The 20,432-nt window shown below is 46.3% G+C and overlaps 1 protein-coding gene across 8 annotated transcripts in view; it reads left to right on the top strand.

Annotated features, from left to right (window-relative positions):
- The first annotated feature begins 292 nt into the window (after nucleotides 1-292).
- The window catches only part of KNDC1 (kinase non-catalytic C-lobe domain containing 1), a 283,690-nt gene continuing 263,550 nt past the window's right edge, over nucleotides 293-20,432 (top strand). For 5 of the 8 annotated variants that reach the window (XM_029609968.1, XM_029609973.1, XM_029609974.1 and 2 more), the window contains exon 1: nucleotides 293-746. In XM_029609968.1, the coding sequence (XP_029465828.1) occupies nucleotides 642-746 (105 nt within the window). In that variant the 5' untranslated portion in view covers nucleotides 293-641. Of the gene's footprint in view, nucleotides 747-10,564; nucleotides 10,581-20,432 lie in introns of all 8 variants that reach the window. The other 3 variants (XM_029609972.1, XM_029609971.1, XM_029609970.1) reach the window with 1 other exon arrangement.

Genomic DNA, 20,432 nt, shown 5'->3' with positions numbered 1-20,432 from the left:
GCACTGCGGCAAGAACAGGAAAATCCTGCGTGACGTCAACACCTGCCCCAGCCAATTCTGCGCTACATTCGTTGAACTTTTTGCTCTGACACTGTATTTTTTATTTTTTTTTTAAATAGCGGGCAGATCCCGTGTTTGTGCTTCGGTCAGTTACTTTAGGAGCTTGTAAGCCTGTGTAAGGTGGGGGGGGGGGACAAGTATGGGAGCCGGTTGTGAATGATTATGGCACCTGGGCAAGGCTCGCGCAGTGGCCGGCGCGCGCCCCTCCCACTCGGTGTCCCGGGCCGTCGGAGCCGCAGTGAGGGGGAGGGACGGAGAGAGCGGGGAGGAGTTTGCCTGTCCGAACCGAAAGCGCCACAGTTCAGCTCCCTGTTGTTACGCTGAAGGACGGTAGCCTTGTTACCATGGCACCACACACTTAGCAAACTTTCTGACGAAGCGCAGGGAAAAAAGAGGGAATAATATAAACAAACAGCAATTAATGAAGCAAGAGAAGTCCCAGATGACCCAAAGATTACGGTGGCAAAGAAGGGGATTCCGGCCGGTGAAGAACTCTCAACTTGGGATGCAGGTGGTGGCCTGCCATGAATCCCAGAGAGCGGCTCGGCTCATAAACACATCCTAACTCTCATCCGGCTGTGATGGAAGTCGCCGAAGCTGCCTGGGAGGAATGCTACGAGGAGAAAGAGAGAGGCAGTCAGGATTTATATGACTTCGAGCCTCTACCCACACTATTGGAAGACGAGGTAAGAAACAAGCAGACGAGGGGCCCCGAATTGGCACATTAACCAAAACATTGCTTTAGAAACATAAATCATGCAACTCGATTTAGCACACGCAATATGTACAGCTATAGGGGAGATGTTTCTAACTTCATTTACGGCCCCCAAAAACCTGTAGGTGAAACAAATAATTCAGACAGAACTATGCTCCCTCGCATCTGCCACACAATCAGTTGGTAATGCGAATTTTTTTTTCCAGTTGGCTTTAGCTGTATAAAGAGTACTTTGCAAATAACCATGATTCAATTTGATACATGTTTGGTGTCTTTTCCTCTTCCTGCCCCTGAGGCCGTGAGTTCGGTGGCTGTGGCATTTAACAAAGGAGGGTTCAGGCAGGAAGGGTCCAACACACTTTATTTTAACATAGTAATATAGAATTGACGGCAGAAAAGAACCAAATGGCCCATCCAGCTTCTTATGGTAGTATCTGCTGCACCTGGCAGGTTACCCCATGTTTCTCTTAAGGTTAGCAACTGCTGCTCTGTGCAGTTATCCCCAAGCAACATTTTTACTGGGTGATAAGCCTTTTTGAAAATTCAGAGAATGCTGCTTGACATGCTTAGTTTATAGACTTGGCCATGGAAGCAGTCCGGTATTTTTTCCCTTTATGTCTGCGATCAGTTCCCCAGATCATAAAAATTGGGGCACTCATCCAGGGCCAGTGCAACAATATTAGGCACCCTAGGCAAACCTTTTGCCTTGCGTCTGCCCCCTACCGGCTCGAGTCAAAGTAGTTTGACTCGAGCCAGTAGTTGGGTCGGGTGAGGACGGATGGGTTGCTCAGCAGCAAGATAGAAGAACAGCTACTGCTGCTGTGGCAGTAATGGCAGCTCAATGACTGCCGGCAGAATATTTCACTGATGAGCGACCCGTCCATCCGCACTTGACCCAACTACTGGCTAGAATCAAACTACTTTGACTTGAGCCAGTAGGGGGTGGTGCTGCAGACGGGTCGCTTGTTGGTGAAATATCCTGCTGGCAGCTGCTGAGCTGCCACTACTGCCATGGCAACAGCTGTCTCTTCTCTCTTACTGCTGTGGCTGCTGCCCCTGGGACCTTGGTGCCCTAAGCCACCACCTAGTTTGCCTAGTGCTTCCGCTGGCCCTGCCCTCAATGATTGTTGTCTGAATCCAAATTCCCCTTTTCCCCTTGTTGTTGAAGTAGAGAGCAGTGTTGCAGTTGCATCAACAGTATCGAGGCTTATTAGTTAAGGGTAGTAACAGCCGTACAAGCAAATTATCCGCATGCTTATCAGTTCCTCAGACCATGAAAGTCGAGGCCCTCATTGATTGCTGTCTGAATTCAATTCCCCTTTTCCCCTTGCCATAGAAGCAGAGAGCAGTGTTGGAGTTGCATCAACAGTATCAAGGCTTTTTGGTTAAGGGTAGTAACAGCCATACCAGCAAGATACCCCCATGCATCTTTTTCTTCATTTCCATCCTCTAACCTTTAGGGATCCACAGTGTTTATCCCATGCCTCTTTGAATTCTTTGACAGTTTTCATCTTCACCACCACCTCCGGAAGGGCATTCCAGGCATCCACCACCCTCTCCATGAAGAAATATTTTTTGACATTGGTTCTGAGGTGTCCTCTCTGGAGTTTCATTTTGTGACCATTAGTTCTGATTTCTTTCCAACGGAAAAGATTTGATGTTTGTACATCATCAAAACCTTTCAGGTATCTGAAGGTCTGTATCATGTCTCCCCTGCATCCCCTCTCTTCTAGGGTATATATATTCAAATCCTTCAGCCTTTCCGCAAAGATTTTCCGATTCTGACCCCACACCATTTTGGTCACCCTTCTCTGAACCGCCTCCATCCTTTTGAGATAAGGGCTCCAGAACTGAACACAGTACTTGGGGTGAGGCAACACCAAGGACCTGTACGAGGGCATTATCACTTCCTTTGTCTTACTGGTTATTCCTCTCTCTATGCAGCCCAGCATTCTTCTGACTTTAGCTATCGCCTTGTTACATTGCTTTGCCATCTTCAGATCACCAGATATTATTGCCCTGATATCCCGGTCTTGGTCTGTGCACATCGGTCTTTCACCCCCCATCTCATAGCTCTTTTGGATTACCGTATCCCAGATGCATGACTTTGCACTTCTTGGCATTGAATCCTAGCTGCCAAATCTTCGACTACTCTTCAAGCTTTCATAAATAACTTTTCATTCTCTCTACTCCTTCAGCATGTCCACTCTGTTGTAGATATTAGTACTATCCACAAATAGATAAACTTTACCTTCTATCCCTTCTGCATGGGTTGCTCACATAGATATTGAACTGAACTGGTCCCAATACCAACCCCTGTAGTATGCCACTTAACATGGCTCTCTCTTCAGAGTAGGTTCCATTTGCCATTACATGCCGTCTCCTATCAGTCAACCAGTTTGTAATCCATGCCACTACCTTGGTGCTTACTCCGAAGCTTTTCATTTGATTCACAAGCCTTGCATGCGGGACAGTTTTAAAAGCTTTACTGAAATCCAAGTAGATCATATCAAGCGCTATTCCTTGATGTGTGTGTGTGTGTGTGTGTCCAGATGTGTGTGTGTCCAGATGTGTGTGTGTCCAGATGTGTGTGTCCAGATGTGTGTGCGTCCAGATGTGTGTGTGTCCAGGTGTGCCTCTGTGTGTTTGTCCAGAGTAGTGTGTACAGATGTGTGTGTCTGTGTGTGTGTCCGTCCAGGTGTGTGTGTCCAGATGTGTGTGTGTGTGTGTTCAGATGTGTGTGACTGTCCAGGTGTGTGTCCAAATGTGTGTGTGTGTCCTTGATCCAATTCTCTAGTCACCCATTCAAAAAAATCAATCATATTTGCCTGACAGGACCATCCCTTGGTGAATCCATGCAGCACTTTCATTAATTTTCCTACCACCGAGGTGAGTCTAACTGGCCTGTAGTTTCCAACTTCCCCTTTGCTACCACTTTTATGAAGTGGGACCATGATTGTTCTCCAGTCTCATGGCGCCACGCCCGTTTCCAAGAATCTATTGAACAGGTGGACCCTCCAGGACCATTCCTGAAGTATCCTGAGATGTACCTCATCCGGCTCCATGACCTTGTCCACTTTCATTTTTCCTAGCTCTTCCTATACATACTCTTCTGTAAAAGGAGTTGTCTGCCCTATTCCCTTCTATGGTTTTGTCAACCAGCAATGGTCCATCTTGTTGCAGTGGTGGACCCTTCGACTGAGATAAGATTGACGCTGCTTGCAGGGAGGAGCCCTGCAAGTCCTCATCATTGGCTGGTGGAGCTGGCCAGTGCGTAGACCCAACAGCACCTTCATCAATACCAGCCATTGTTCCCCGCAAGTTGAGCCCTTGTGTTCCGGGGCCAGCTGGACTTAGGCGCAGGTCTCGGAAGGTGAACAATTCCACAAAGGGCAGAAGGCACAAGCTGAGCCAAGGTGTTCTCTTCCATGTGTAAAATGACGGTATAGAGGCATAAAGGAGCAGTGGTCATGGTGATTCGGCCAGGGAGAGGTTCTCTGTAATTGGAGGAAATAGTTAAAGGTGGGTCTTTGGGAGCCAATGGCAGGTTTAGGTAACCACTGGAAGAGTAAATTGGGGAGTGGGAATGGCATAGCCTAGGGTCATCTTTTCACTGACTCGTAGGCTTGGTAGTTTCCCTCTTTCACAGGGCATTGCTCTAGAAGATGGCCCTTCCCAGCTCAATAAAAACAAAGACCTTGGGTATGACATCTGTGCTTCTCTTTGAACGTGAAGCAACTCTGGCCCAGTTGCATGGTTCTTCAGGTCGAGAAGAACTGGGATCTGTCGCTGGGCTTGGGATCAGGGGATGTAAGAATGATGGAACAAGCGTGACTGGCCTTCGAGGAGTCCGTAACTCCCAGAACAGTTGCTGGAAATGGTGGTCAATCCTTCTGGCGAAGTCGATGAGGGCATCAAGGGATTCTGGGAGCTCCCTCACTGCTAATTCATCCTTTATTCAGGAGGATATTCCTTCCAAGAAAATGCTCCAAAGACTGTCTTCTCACCAGTCCAATTCAGTAGCCAGAGTCTGGAACTCGATGGCATAGTCCATCAGAGGTCTGGCACCCTGCTGAAGCTGCAGTAACTCGGATCCAGCGGTGGTCAGCCTACCTGGCTCATCGAATACTTGCTTGAAAGCTTGAACAAACTGCTGTAGGTCCTGGAGAAGGGTGTCTCCTCACTCCCATAAGGGGGAGGCCCAGACCAAGGCCTTCCCATCAAAAAGGGAGAAGATGAACGTGGTTTTAATAGTATCATTGGAGAATTGAGCTGGCTGTAATGTGAAATGCATGAAGCATTGATTCAAAAAACCCTGACACTGCCTGGGATCCTCCATGTACCGGGGTAGTACCGGAAGATGAAGGGTGGATGTGGTAGGTGTGGTTGCTGGAGTCTCAGGAGGCGCCGGACTAGCTGTGGTGGTAGCATCCAGGCAGACACTAAGGCGTTCCAGCGTGCCTGCTAACATCTCCAAGTGCTGCTGCTGTTGGATTTTCTGAGCCTAGCCCAGAATGGCCTGGAGCCCTGAAAGATCTGCTTGGCCATGGCATCAGCAAACTGTTGCAGTGGTGGACCCTTGGACTGAGATGAGCTCTGCAGGTCCTCATCAGCTGGCAGAGCTAGCCAGTGTACCAATACCAGCCCTCATTCCCCACAGGTTGAGCCCTTGGGTACCGGGGCCGGATGGACATAGGTGCAGGTCATGAAGGGCGGAAGGCACAAGCTGAGTCAAGGTGTTCCTAGGGTCAAGGCAGGCAGCCAATAGCAAAGTCTGAGAGGTGTACCAAGAGTCAGGGCGGGTGGTGATCCAATGAATTCCAGAATGATCCAAGGTTAGGGCCAGAGAAGCAATCCAGTAGGGGACACGGAGTCAGGCAACTAGCTACTCACAAGGAGCTCGACCTGTTCCTGAGGCAAAGCACTGCAGGCAGGACCTGGCTTAAGTAGTCTGGAGGGCTGACATCAGAGAGAGTCGCGGGAACTTTCCTGCCGTGGCCCCTCTAAAATTCCACAGAGGGGCGCGCATGTGCACCTAAGGAGTTGCTAGCAGGGCTGGACGTCAGCGGCATGGGCAGCGGCTCCGAGCTGTGAGGAAGCTCAGAGTTGGTGATGGCTCCCTGCCGCCACGAGGGAAGTCGGGGCTGGTCTGGGGTAGCGCTGGGTAAGTGAGCTCCATGGCTGGTGAGTGCAACACTTCTCCAGGGTTTTCTTTAGTGAACACCGAACTGAAGTATTTAATATTTCCACCATGTTGGAAATTTGCTCCATGTTACCTTTCTGTTTGACTATACCACTCCATGTTACCTTTCTGTTTGACTATACCACTTCGGGCTGTCCTTCTGTCTCTTATGTACCTGAAAAATGTTTTGTCACCTCTCATTTGTTTGGCAATCCTTTTTTTCTGCTTGACCTTTTGCTTTTCTGATTTCTTTCTTCATCTCCCTCAGCTTTACCAGATATTGTTCCCTGTGTTCCTCTTTGTGGGATCTTTTATACTTCCTGAATGCTGATCTTTTTGCCTTTATTTTTTGCAGGCACCCCCTTTGAGAACCAAATCGGTTTCTTTTTCTTTTTACTCTTGTTTACTTTTCTAACATATAGATTTGTTGCCTTTGTAATAGCTCCTTTTAATTTAGCCCACTGTTGTTCTTCCACCAGTTTTCTAGTTCTTCCTCCAGTATTTTTGAAATTCAAAACTCTGGTCTTCGTGTGACTTCTCTGTATCTTATTTGCGATATCAAACCATATTGTCTGATGATCACTTGTGCTTCGATGGGCATCTGTCGAGACTTTATCCCCATTTATGAGCACTAGGTCAAGTATCACACCCTCCTTTATGGGTTTCAATACCATTTGTATGAGCATAGCCCCTTGGAGGGCATCCACTATCTCTTTACTTCTTGTAGGTTCCGCAGAAGGGATACTCCAGTCTACATCAGGCAGATTAAAATTCCAAAGAGCAACATTTCTCCCTTCTTTCCCATTTTTTTATTTCTTTGATCAGATCTCTGTCCAGCTCTTCTGTCTGAATTGGAGGCCTGTAGACCACACTGGTGTAAATGGAAGCATTATCATCTTTTTTTTTAGGATAGCCCATAATGCTTCTTTCCTACCCTATGTCACTTGCTTTTCAGTTGCTTGGATATTGTTTCTGACATGAAGCGGTACTCCTCCTTCCATAATAAGTTATAGCTCGGGATGGTCATATCCCAATCATGTGACTCCATGAACTATGTCTGTAACAGCAATGATGTCCAAGTCTGCTTCTACCATTAGAGCTTGCAGTTCTGGGATTTTATTGCCCAGACTACAAGCATTTTTGCTCATACCTTTCCAGCTTCTGTCCTTCAGGTTACTGCTTTCTTGGACATCTTTTCGGTCTTATTCAGCTGATTTTTGTTAATTTCTTCAAACACTTCTTGGAGATGTCGGGGTGACATTCCAGTTTCCTTCTGCAATCCCCATCCTAATCTCCCTCACAGACACCTTCCTCAAAGGTCTAGATCACAGTCACTCCTACATTCTCGCCCTGCTTAACATCTCCGCTGCCTTTGACACCATAAGTCACAATATCCTAATTAACCGCCTTTCTGAAATCGGCATCACAGGAACAGCTCTACTCTGGTTTACATCCTACCTCGAGAACAGATCCTACAAAATTACAATTGGAAATACGGAATCCACACCCATCAAACTAACACAAGGCATCCCCCAAGGATCCTCCCTATCATCCACCCTTTTCAATATTTACTTGCTGCCCCTTTGCCAACTTCTCTCTGACCTTGGCCTCACTCACTTCATTTATGCGGATGATGTCCAAATACTCATCCCCATACAAGAATCCCTCTCCAAGGCCCTCAAAACCTGGGAAAACTGCCTCACCGCCATAAACCTCCTCCTCACAAACCTACATCTGGCCCTAAACACATCAAAAACTGAGCTCCTCATCATTTCCGCCGACCACAACTTAGTGCCCTCCCCCATCAGTAACCCCCTCCCCTCCCCCACGCCATGTCGTTCTCGCAGAACGTTCGAGACCTTGGTGTCACCATTGACAACCAACTAAACCTAAAAAAATTCATTAACGCAACAATAAAAGAAGGCTTTTTAAACTTCATGTCCTCAAAAAAAACTAAAACCCCTCCTCCATCTAAATGATTTCCATACAGTCCTTCAGGTAACCATTCTCTCTAAAATTGACTATTGCAACTCACTACTCCTTGGCTTCCCCACCTTCCCCATCAAACCTCTCCAAATGTTGCAGAATGCCTCCACCAGAATCCTGACCAACACCCACAAAACTGACCACATTACACCGGTCCGCAAGGAACTCCACTGGGTTCCAGTATCTTACCGCATTCTCTATAAAAACCTCTCACTTATACACAAAGCCCTGCATAGCTGTAATATACACTGGCTAGATGATTCCTTCTGTTTCTTCACCTCCAACCAACCCACGAGAGCAGCTTACAAAGGGAACCCTTATTACACCTCCACCTAAGAACACCCATCTCAAATCTACAAAAGACCGAGCCCTATTGATTGCAGGACCCACCCTCTGAAACACAATGCCCCCTGACCTCCGTCAAGAACCTTGCACTCAGAAATTTAAAAATAACCTCAAGACCTGGCTCTTTAAAAAGGCCTTTCCTCAGTAATACCCATTTACTACCCTACCACAATTATAACACCCTCCCCCCATTAGCACCCCTCCCAGTGAACAAGTTGCCCCTCCCTCATCCTCCCAACCCAGCTAACCTACCCCCTGCCTCCCCCCCCAGAAACCTTCCCCTAAATTAAACTCCCCCTTCTTCCCCCCTAAAAAGATTCCCTAGCCCTCCCCCTCTTTCCCCTCCTTGCCGCCACCCCCCGAAACCTGCTCCAATATATGTAACCCATGACCTTAAAAATGTATAGTATAAATATATTCCATGCTCCTATGTTAATAACCTTTTTTCCCTCTTTCCTAGCTCTTTATGTTCCTTATAATATTTATTGTGCCATCATAATAATGTATTATTTTAAATCCGCTGCAATTATACTGTTCTGCTGACAACCTCTCCTACAAGTTGCCATTCTTCCTGTTCCATGGAATGCATTATGTTCCATGTAAACAGATATGATGTATCTACGAATACTGGCATATAAAAGCTGTTAAATAATAAATCCTCTAGTTTAAATGCATTATGGCATATTATTCGATTTTTTTCACTTAGGCTCCCTGTTCCTGCCACAGACAGATGTAAGCCATCTTTGACATAGAGCCTTTTACTGTTCCATACATGGCCCCAGTCCACAATATATCCAAAATTTTCTTCCTTACACCAGATTTTGAGCCATGCATTGAAGTTATTTATATGGCTTAGCCTTTCCTTCCCTTTCCATGAACAGGTAACACTTCTGAAAAGGCAATAGTCTTTGCCATGTGACTAATCTGCTTTCCTTGGATGTAAAAAGAATGCGCTGAAAGTGGGCGCTGAGTGTTCAGCGCCCGCTTTCCTAACGTGCCCCCAGGCACCTCTTCTGGAGGTGCCGTGCAATATTTTAATTAGGGGTCACGCTGTCAAGGAGGTGCTAGGGTCAATTGCGTGCCCCTAGTGCATCCTTGACTACTGGCACCTGTGAGCAATTGGCTGTCCGCTGGTTTAGAAAATCAAATGCTGAATTTATCGGCATTTGTTTTCTTAATAGACACACAGTTACAGGTTTGGAAAACGGATGCTGGTTAACTGAGCATCTGTTTCCCTAATCTGACCGCCAGCACTTTAAAAAAAAAAAAATATATATATTTTTTTTCATCAGTATTTTCTGCTTTTCTGTACAACTTTTTGGGGTGTGCAGAAATTAACACCTGCTCTGGGCAAGCGTTAATTTCTCAGCACAAAATGTGCGTATTGGACACACATTTTTTTTTTGCATTTGGAGTGAATAACTAATAGCCTCATTCACATGCATTTGCATGTGATGAGCGTCATTAACTTCCTGGTGCATTGGATGTGCGTTATGGAGATACTAATGCCCCTTATAGCAAAAGGTAATTAGGATGCACCTACACAACCAGCATCCAACTATGGGTTAAACAGTGTGCTCGGCTGACTGCACTGTATTGCATCCGCCCCCAAGAGTCTGGAAATATCTCTGTATTGCTTAGATGTTGTTTCTAGCAAGATCTTTTGTTCCCAGATGGATGATAATGTCAACTTCAGAGTCCTTACTTTCTTAATTGATTGCATTGACTATCTGATTAGCATTTCTACCAGCCAATGATCCTGGGAGGCTTTTAACTATAGTGTTCCCTTCGAAAATAATTCCCAAATTAATGCCTCTTATGAGTGAATCTCCCAGCACAATAAGCCTTTTCTTACGGTTTTTAGTTGTATTATGGAATTTCTGTGTACATTGGGTTTCTTCTTTCCTTTCAGATACCACTTCAGTCTCCATTGCTAGAGCTTATTCATTTTCCTAAACAGAAAAGACATTTTGTATTTGTGTCTATTGAGAGTCTGGGTGTCTCCGCATCACAGGTCTTATTCTGCTAGAGCCCACTTTAATCCATTCATTCTTGGGTTTCTGGATGCTTTGTGCAAGTGGGGAAGGACATATGGGCTGCACAGTTGTGAAGAATGGATGTCTTTGGGTTACAGGTCTTATCCTACCTGAACCCAATGTAAACCACATTTTTCTGAGATTCTGAATTTTCTGTGGTAGTGGGGAAAAGATTGCTGAATGCTGTAAAGTGGTTGAGGATTCCTTGGTGGTTGCTAATTCTTTTTTTTTTTATTCTAGCTAATTCAGATTTAAGGTGAGCCAGCTCCTTTTTCATGGAAGAGAGTTCCGAACCAATGGGGCAAGCACTAAGATTCCAGATGGTTTGTCTCAAGATAAAGGCTCCATGATTGTTACATTGAATTACAGTCATTTTGTTCATTTGATTTGATAGAGAACGCCTATAATCTGATAAAGAATTACCAAATTATCTTGTTACCAATTATGTATCCCAGCCAGACTATATTAGAACAGCAAGCCCTGGGGAGGGTGAGTAGGAATTAAATTGATATTATTAGCTACTATAATTTTAACTTACATAGAGTTATAGAGATCTTGTCAGATCCTCTGTATACTTTAAGTAAGGGTTATTTTTATTTTCTTTTTTAAATCCTCTTTTTGCACTAACAGTATCTAATAATCCACATTTTCTGCTGTTCAGTGCTTCAATCTGAGCAATCCCCTCAAAGACACACCAACAATGCAAATATACAAACCTTTTTTTGCTATATTTCAGACATTTAAGATAGTAATTTATACATAGCTTTTAGAGCCCTTCGGACAGGAAATACCTGAAAAGATATTGGCATTGGCCTCTGCTATTCGCAAGACTATTTGGCTGTGAATAGCAGGGTATGTGTACTTTTAACAACAGTGCTGCAGGCAGAGACTGCTAACTCACTGTTCCCCAGATAAGAGGTGCTTAAGCTCTCTGTGCTGCACCTCTGTAGCCATGAGGGTGCTTGCTCAGTCCAGGCTGACTCCTAGTTGTGCTCAGGGGCAGGCACTGGCAGGCACAGTTTCAAAGCACCAGCCCTACCTGTGTATTGCTCCCTTCCTGATCCTGTTACTGGCTGGGCCTCCCAGTCTCTTCACTGAGGTGCTTCCTTCAGAATTAGTTTCCCTATCTAAGTGCAGGGACCTCTCTATAGAGTCTCAATCACCTTTCTATAGAGCTTTAGGATTTCCTGTCTCTAACAATGGGGCCAATGTAATAAACAGTACTGAACCTACCATGGGTTTTTACTCCAGTTTTAGCACAGGTTTTTCGGTGTTAACCTTACTCGGGCATGTAATATAGGTTTTAGCGTCGAAAAAGCCCACACTACTAAACCCATGGTATCCATCCTTAGAGTGGGTGCATGCAAATCACATGGAAAAGAGGTTATTAGACATTATAGGGCAATGTAGACAGCCATGTTAAGGAGACATTTTAGCACTTGTTTTTTAATGTGGAAAATGTAACACCTGGGCCAGATCAGGAGTAAAAGTTAACTCAGGTTTCCTAACGTATAGACAGATGGACTCAGGACCAGTGGGTTCATGCTCCCCTGCAAGCAGATGGAGATGGAGCAAGCTGATGTCACAGTATATATATAGTCCTGCAATGACCCCAGCCTGCCAGTATTCTCTGTCTCCAATAGATGGTGGACGTGCATCTCTGTATGGGGATTGCTTCGAGCTTTCTGGAAGGAGAAATTTGAAATCTAAATTAAGGAAAAGAAAGCCCTACTCTCCTGCGCTGATACCTAAAGGTCCCTCCCCCAGTTGAGAATTCCTGAGGTGATTTCCATGGTCCCTCAGAGGTGTGCCTTGGTCCTGTAGCTGGTTTTGCTGGCGTGGATTTAGCTGCTTGAGCGACTGAAAGGCAGCAGGTGCAGGAAGCTGAGCACGGTGGTGACGGCAATTGCCCTCTTCCCCGCAGCTGGAAACAGTCTCTGTGCTCAGCCAGGTAAGGCTGAGCTGTAGTAAGTTTAAAAAAAAAAAGATATCTACAGAGACTTACTGGGAGTTTTTACTGTACAGGGTTTCCTTTCCCGCCCGGTTTCCATGCTCAGCATGCTATTCCGACGTTCATACTGCTCCATGGGAGGTTGAGGGATGTGGGCAGAATGGCGGGTTGAGCAGCCTCTGTAGGTTAGGCCCCACTCCGAGGCTTTTCGCTGTGTGTAGCATGGTAGGCCGCAACAGCTTTTTGTGTGGTTTCGGAGGCTGCCCTCTACTGGCTTTTCAGTCCGGCGTCTGCATCCAATTGTGCACCCGATTTTTGGGCGCACAATAGAGCCTTAAATTTTGAGCGTCCACGTTAAGCGCCATCTAGGGGCGGCACAGTTCCGTCAGTACTCAAGTGGCACTGTGCGCTTCAGTGTTTTGTGCGCTCTCATTTTGGTTCCCTGTGTGAGTGCCTAGGTGTGTGTGTGCATAAGTCTTGGGCGCATAGTTGAGCTTCGAGGTGTACGCCATCAAGTATTGGACGCATAATGTTTGGGCACCTAGTTGAGCGTGATATGGATCAGACAGACATCCGAGTTTGCTATCCAGGCAGATACATTTTCTTTCCAATCAGTCCTCAAGACAAAGATTCTTTAAGTTTGAAATTATTTATTGTACAGGTAGATTCTACTTAAATTGTTGCATCTCAAACGTAAGCCCCAAGGCAAAGATCTTTGGTAACTAGAGACAGGTTAGCAGGAGGAAGAAGGAGGTCTCTTGAGTTGCAGGAGTTAATTTATGGTGGAGGTAGGGATCTTGAGGGTTATGAGGCTGATTTAGTCTTCAGAAGAAGGCAGTAAAAAAGAAGGTAAAAACTCGATCGCTTCAGAGAGCTTTACAGAGCGCTGCTGCTTCTGAAGCCCGCATGGGCAAGACTGGGCTCTTGCCGAGAGCTGCTAAGGGAAAACGCCTCCACAAGCTGGGGGTAGCAGAGCAAGTTCCAATGGCAGCAAGCCTAAGAACCATGTGACACAGGGGGAACATGAAGGGCAGTCCCTTGAGCCTATAAGGCACCTAGGAAGACTCAAGTTAGATTGAGGAGCATTCAAGCTCTTCCGATAGTGAGAGAAAGTGGAGGAGGGAGGGAGCTTCTCTTAAGGGCAAAGGCTCCTCTTAAAGGCAAGGCTCACAGACTTTTATCATGGGTTACAAATAGTGTTTCAGTATCAAGACTCCTCAGAAGGGAAGGACTGCACTAAACACAGTTAAACTACAGTATATACAGATACATACATGTACCCACTGCTGGGGACAGAACACTCCCCGTCTGGTATCACAAGATACCACTATATCAGTTCTTATATCATTATGCAACAGTGCAAAGTTCATTATAACTGGATCTTTTGACGTTCAGGGAGGTTCACGATCATCTCTGTCTCTCAGTCATCCAGGCGATGTCTTCTTCAGCGGGTTTCACCAAGCTGAAATGAGAGACAGACAACACACACAGGTTATAGAAACATAGAAACTTAGAAATTACGGCAGAAGAAGACCAAACAGCCCATCCAGTCTGCCCAGCAAGCTTCACACATTTTTTCTCATACATATGTTTCTCTTAGCTCTTTGGTTCTATTTCCCTTCCACCCCCACCATTAATGTAGAGAGCAGTGATGGAGCTGCATCCAAGTGAAATATCAAGCTTGATTAGTTAGGGGTAGTAGGGGAAGTAACCGCCGCAGTAAGCAAGCTACACCCATGCTTATTTGTTTTACCCAGACTATGTTATTCAGCCCTTATTGGTTGTTTTTCTTCTCCCCTGCTGTTGAAGCAGGGAGCTATGCTGGATATGCTGGATATGCGTGTAGTATCAGTTTTTCTTCTCCCCTGCCGTTGAAGCAGAGAGCTATGCTGGATATGCGTGTCTTCCTGGGGTCTATCTGTGTGAGAATAGATGCCTGCCAGTGTGTGGTGTATGTGTGTGTGAGAATGAATTGGTGCCTGCCTGTGTGTGTGTGTGTGAGTGAATGACTGGGAGCTTGCCTGGGTGTGTATGTTTGTGTATATGTGAGGGAGCTAGTGAGAGAGCAAGTGTGTATATGAGAGAATCCAGGGGAGTGAGAGCTTGTGTGTGGGGGGGGGGGGGGAAGAGAGGGTCTTAGAGCCTAAAAGTGTGTCAATGTCTGTGAGAAAGAGGGAGCTTATGGTGGGTATAAGAGCATGTATGTGTGTGTAAGAAAGAATGAACATGTGAGTATGTGTGAGAGAGAGGATAAAGTTTGTGCGCTCCCCTAACCTAATCCTCGACAATTTCAGAGTGACTGGAAATCAAGAGTTCCCAGGTATGGACAGCAGGGCCTTTTTAAAATCCTTATTAGTTTTAATTATTGGGTGTTATTCGGTATATGTGCTCTTTCAAAATATATTATTGGTACTTGGGAAATTTTTTAAAAATGTATTTGATTTTAATTAATAGAAATGATTCTATTTATCAGTAGTTTTAAAATATTCTTTTATTAGATGGTATTACTATTATAATTGATGCTTTATGTTTCTTGATTTTGGTTCTGTTTTTCTATTGTTACACTTAGAATCTGGCTTCTTGGGGTTTCCATTTCAGTTTGTCTAATTTGTGATCCTTTATTCTGTATTGGTGAGGGTCTGTGCGTGTGCCCATGATGAGAGATTCTGCTAGCGTGTCTGTGTAGGGATCTATAGCAATCGGGGTTGTTTTGTTTCCTCAGTATGTAGTGCATTGGTATTCTGGGACCCAGTGTAATATTTACAGTGCTGCTTTTTCACAGGTAGGGTTATTGTTGTTTGAGTCCTTGGTGATATTACTGTTATGTTATGATATGTTACGGCTTGCTGTACAGATTTTGAGTGTCTTTTTTGCGGGGTTTTCTGTTAGTTCATAATGTGTCTGACAGTGGAAGATGCTTGTGTTGCTATTACTATGAGGTAATACCAGAATTTGAAAATATTTTTTTGTTTGATGAGTTGTTAGGGAAACATCCAAGCTACACTGTTGGGTGAATTTCCATGGATACACAGTATGTTACAGAAATGGAGGTGCAGGATTTATATTGACATTCTTTTCCTTCCTGTATATTTTCCAGACTTCACACTCATAGCCATATAGAATTAGTTGAATAAAGCTATCAAATAATTTAAATAGTAGTTTTACTAGAGGTGTGAAACTGGCCAGCTTTTTAAAATTATGCAGAAGACTCTTTGGTCTTTCTTATTAAGACTTTTTTTTATAGCCAGTTTTAAAGCAGGGGGCCATGCTATGGAAGTGGGTGTGATGAGGAAATGTCATATTGGCTCCCCCCACAAATTCTTCTGTCTAGAGATGCCACTGATTTTCTGTGGCCTTAAGCAATAGTACAAGAAGGATTGGGGGAGGGGGGTGCTGGAGAGGCACGCAAATGCATTAGCCCCTGAGCACCAGAGACTAGGGATGTGCAGAGGGACGCCATACGTTGCATTCGTGATTCGGATTCGTCGGGGAGCAGATACGTTGCATTCGGCCGTATGGCGCCCCGATGCGTTAATACGGCGATTTCTATTCATGTCCCAGCTAAAATTAAAATTAACTACAACCCCCCACGACTTACCAAAACTCCCTGGTGGTTCAGGGTGGAGTCCGGGAGCCATCCCCTGCACTCTCACACCCTCGGTGCCGGTTTCATCATGGCGCCGATAGCCTTTGTCACAGGGGCTACCGGTGCCATTGGTCAGCCCCTGTCACATGGTCATTGGCGCCATCTTGTGCTCCTACCATGTGACAGGTGCTGACAAATGGCACTGGTAGCCCCTGTGACATAATATTGGCAAAGGCTATCGGCGCCATTTTGAGTACTGGCATCGGCCGGCCGGAGTGCAGGAGGTCGCTCCGGGACCCCTGTTGGACCCCCAGGGACTTTTGGCCAGCTTGGGGGGCATCCTGACCCCCACAAGACTTGCCAAAAGTCCAGCGGGGGTCCGGGAGCGACCTCCTGCACGCCGGCCGTCCGATGCCAGTACTCAAAATGGCGCCGATCGCCTTTGCCCTCACTATGTCACAGGTACCGACGGTCGGCCCCTGTGACATAGTGAGGGCAAATGCGATCTGCTGCCAGTATTCAAAATGGCGCAGATCGCCTTTGCCCTCACTAAGCCATATTATGTCACAGGGGCTACCGGTGCCATTGGTCAGCCCCTGTCTCATGGTAGAAGCACAAGATAGCGCCGAATGCCATGTGACAGGGGCTGACCAATGGCACCGGTAGCCCCTGTGACAAAGGCTATCGGCGCCATGATGAAACCGGCACCGAGGGTGTGAGTGCAGGGGATGGCTCCCGGAACCCCCGCTGGACCACCAGGGAGTTTTGGTAAGTCTTGGGGGGGTTCAGGAGGGTGGGGGTTTGTTTAAATTTTTATTTAGGTGGCCGTATAATTCGGCGAAGATTCGTTTATTCGTGGGGAATCGCGATACGTTTCGCTTCCCCACGAATACTATGAATAGTGCAATATACCTTGCGGATCACCAATACGGCGAAAACGAATGCACACCCCTACCAGAGACCCTTGGGACGCCACTGGGCGCAAGCCATATGAGGCCGCAAGGAGCGGCAAAGAGGAGTGATGATTTGGCAGGCTACGAGCAGCGCCCAACCTGCTCACGGCACAGAAAACCTCACACTCGGCGGGCACAATCAAGAATGAGGTAGGAGTCGGGGCTGAGACTGAGGTGGCGTGACCGGGAGGAGGGTGTAGAGGTGCAAGGCAGAAGGTTTGCCTAGGATGCCAAATCCCCTTGCACCGGCTCTGCTGTTAGGTTGCAATTGGTTCTCCCGTGAACCTGTTGAATACACAGATTCCATCTTGGATGGTATCCGAATGCCAGGGCTAAGGGAGGTGGAATTCCCTGATATAGAGGGCCCCATGGCCCCCATGCCTACACAAGGCATCCCTGTAGGAGTACTGGTCACCATAGTCTGTAAGAACCCATCAATCGTCGACTGGGATACGGAAGGAGGGGAATACTCGAATAGTCCCTTTCCTCTTCTTCCCCATGCGATAAAAGGTTAAGCCCCACTGCAGAGCTGATTTAAGAAGGACCCTCTGAGGTCCCCAGCTGATGACATCAGGGGCAGGTTCAGGCTGCCCGCGGCTGGGGCTCTGTCGGAGCTAGATCCAATTTGCTCCCAGTTGGGAGTCAGGGCCTCCATTTGTCTTTCCCTCTCTCACAGCCCCCATATGTTTTATTTTATTTATTTTTTATTTTATATTCCACATTCCACTTCACTTCAAAGCGGATTACATTCAGGTACTGTAGGTATTTCCCCATCCCCAGAGGGCTTACCACCCCTTTTTTTTTTTTTTTTTTTTTTAACTTTTATTTACCGACATTCGTGCAGCACATCATGCCGGTTTACAAAAAACTCAGGTGGGTGATACAATAAAACAATAAAAACAATGTACATAGAAAATAAAAGTAGAAAACCATTACAATGTAACCTTAGAGCAAATTACTATTTCTTATAACCTTAGAACAAAATACTATTTCTTACAAAAAACACATTAAAAACCGCACATTATCAAAAAGAGATAAAGTAAGTAGAGGGGGGATGTTGTCTCTTCTGGGGATCCTTAGGAGGTGGTGGGGGGGGGGGAAGCGGGGGAGGAAAAAGGAAAGGGAGAATGTTCGAGTTGAGGGGGCTGGGGAGGAATTAAGTATGGTTTGTGTCGGGATATGCTTGTCGGAATAGCCATGTTTTGACTCCTTTCTTGAACGTTTGCAGGGATGTCTCTTGGCGTAGGAGGGTGGGTAGGGAGTTCCAGAGGGTGGGGCCAGTGACGGAGAAGGCTCTCTCTCTGGTGTGGGTAGAATGTGCTGCCTTTAGAGAAGGGGTGTGCAGGGTACCTGCATGGGTTGTTCTTGTGGGTCGGTCGGAGGACCAGTAACGAGGCATTTCGTCGAGCCAGGTGTGGTTATGTTTGTGTAGGGAATTGTGAAGTAGAGTGAGGGTTTTGTATTGTGAGCGGAAGGAGATGGGTAACCAATGTAGGTCTTTTAGTATGGGGGTGATGTGGTCCCTTTTTTGAGTGCCTGTTATGATTCTAGCCATGGAATTTTATAGAATTTGGAGGGGTTTGATGGTGGTGGCGGGGAGTCCTAGTAATAGGGAATTGCAATAGTCTAGTTTTGTGAGCATTGTGGTCTGTATGACTGTGCGGAAATCGTGTGTGTGGAGGAGGGGTTTGAGTTTTTTTATGATGTTAAGTTTGTAGAAAACCCCTTTATTAGATTTTTGATGTGGGGTTTGAAACTTAGGTGTTGGTCAATGTAGACGCCTAGATCTCTTACAACCTGGGTCTGGGCACTTACCACTTTGCGGTAAGTGCCACAATTGTAATTCCTACCTACAACCACTGGGGGGGGGGGGGAGAGAGAGAGAGAGAGAGAGAGAGAGAGAGAGAGAGAGACTAGCTATAAGGCCCTCCTCATAGTAGCTAGGTATTTATACCTCTATAGAAGGCCCACCTAGTAACTCAATGTGAGGTTTATGTTGTAGCGTAGGGATTAGGGGCCACTTTGACATTGAGTGAGACGTACGAACAGAACAGTACACTCTTGTGAAGATTTGAAGTCCTTCAGAGTGAGGAAACTCACACAAAGATGAGAATTTGTACAATGTTCTCTCAACTTAGCTTGATGTTACCCAGGTAGAGAGTCCATCAAGCTAGGTTGAGAGAACATTGTACAAATCTCATCTTTGTGTGAAGGACCTCAAATCTTCACAAGAGTGTACCTGTTCGTACTTCTCACTCTGAATGTCAAAGTGACCCATAATGCAGCTTGGAAAATAACCCCCTAAGTTTGTACCTGAGGCAATGGAGGGTAAAGTGACTGTCATAAGGAGCAACAGTGGGACTTGAACCCTGGTCTCCTGGTTCCTAGCCAGCTGCTCTAACTACTACTTCTCCTCATGGCTCGCAATGGGCAGATTTTTAAAGTTATGCGCGGGCGTAGATTTGTTCGCACAACCCGACGCAAACAAATCTATGCCCGATTTTATAACATGCGCGTGCTGCCGCGCGCATGTTATAAAATCCAGGGTCGGCAGGCGCAGGGGGGTGCACAATCGTGCAACCTGCGCGCGTCGAGCAGCCTGCCTCCGTTCCCTCCCAGGCCGATCCGAAATCGGAGCGGCCTCGGAGGGAACTTGCGCGCGCCGGCTGGCTGCCGGCGTGCCATTCCCCGGCCCGTGGGCTGGTTCGGAGGCCTTGGCCACGTCCCCGGAATGCCCCCGGGCCAGCACCACACCCACGCTCCCGACATGCCCCCAAGCAAAGCCCCGGGGCTTATTGGCGTCCTGGGGCTTTGCGCGCGCCGGTGGCCTATGCAGCATAGGCGCGCCGGCGCAAGTCCCCTGCCGTGTGTAAATCCAGCTGGATTTACGCACGCAGGGCTTTTAAAATCTGCCCCAATATGTTTTGTAAAATGAATAACATTTATAATGTGATTTATATGTTGTCAAATTATAGTTGGTTTTTCAGGATATATTTTGTATTGCATATATTATTATGTTTTAATACTTTGTAATAAAATACTTTAATCACTTTACAAATATATTATGTGCTATTGTATAAGTCATGACATAATTTGTATGTTTTATTGTAAACCGTTGTGATCTTTATTTGGAACGATGGTATATAAAATAACTAAATCTTCCACCCTCCAGGTTGTCATGGGATACTGTGAAGGTAGAATTCACAGCCCCTTGGAGAGAGGGAAGGAGATTGTTATCGATAAGAGCAAGCCCTGGTGGCCATATTTGGAACTCTTGATATAGGGTTCCTTAAAGGGACCTAGTGCATGGCTCCTAGCCTCAAGACCATTTCTGTAATTGGCATACAAGGAATAGTGGAAGGATTGGTCTATTAAATAGGAAAGAAAATCCCCAGGTAGTAGTGAATGAAGGTTCATGCTGCCTGGATCCCAACTCTTTATCTGTTATTTATATTCCGCCTTTCTGACACTTCAAAGCAGGTTACGCACGCCGGGCCTAAAGCCCCGGCATACGTGTAAGTCCCGAGGCTTTACAAAAGGGGTGGTCCAGGGGCAGAGCATGGGCGGGGCCAGAGGCCTCAGACATAGCGGCCATTGCCACTGTGTTGGAGGATCGCG

This window comes from Rhinatrema bivittatum, chromosome 7 (genome assembly GCF_901001135.1).
Source record: "Rhinatrema bivittatum chromosome 7, aRhiBiv1.1, whole genome shotgun sequence".
Classification (NCBI taxonomy): Eukaryota; Metazoa; Chordata; class Amphibia; order Gymnophiona; family Rhinatrematidae; genus Rhinatrema; species Rhinatrema bivittatum.
This window is presented reverse-complemented; position numbering and strand designations above follow the sequence as displayed.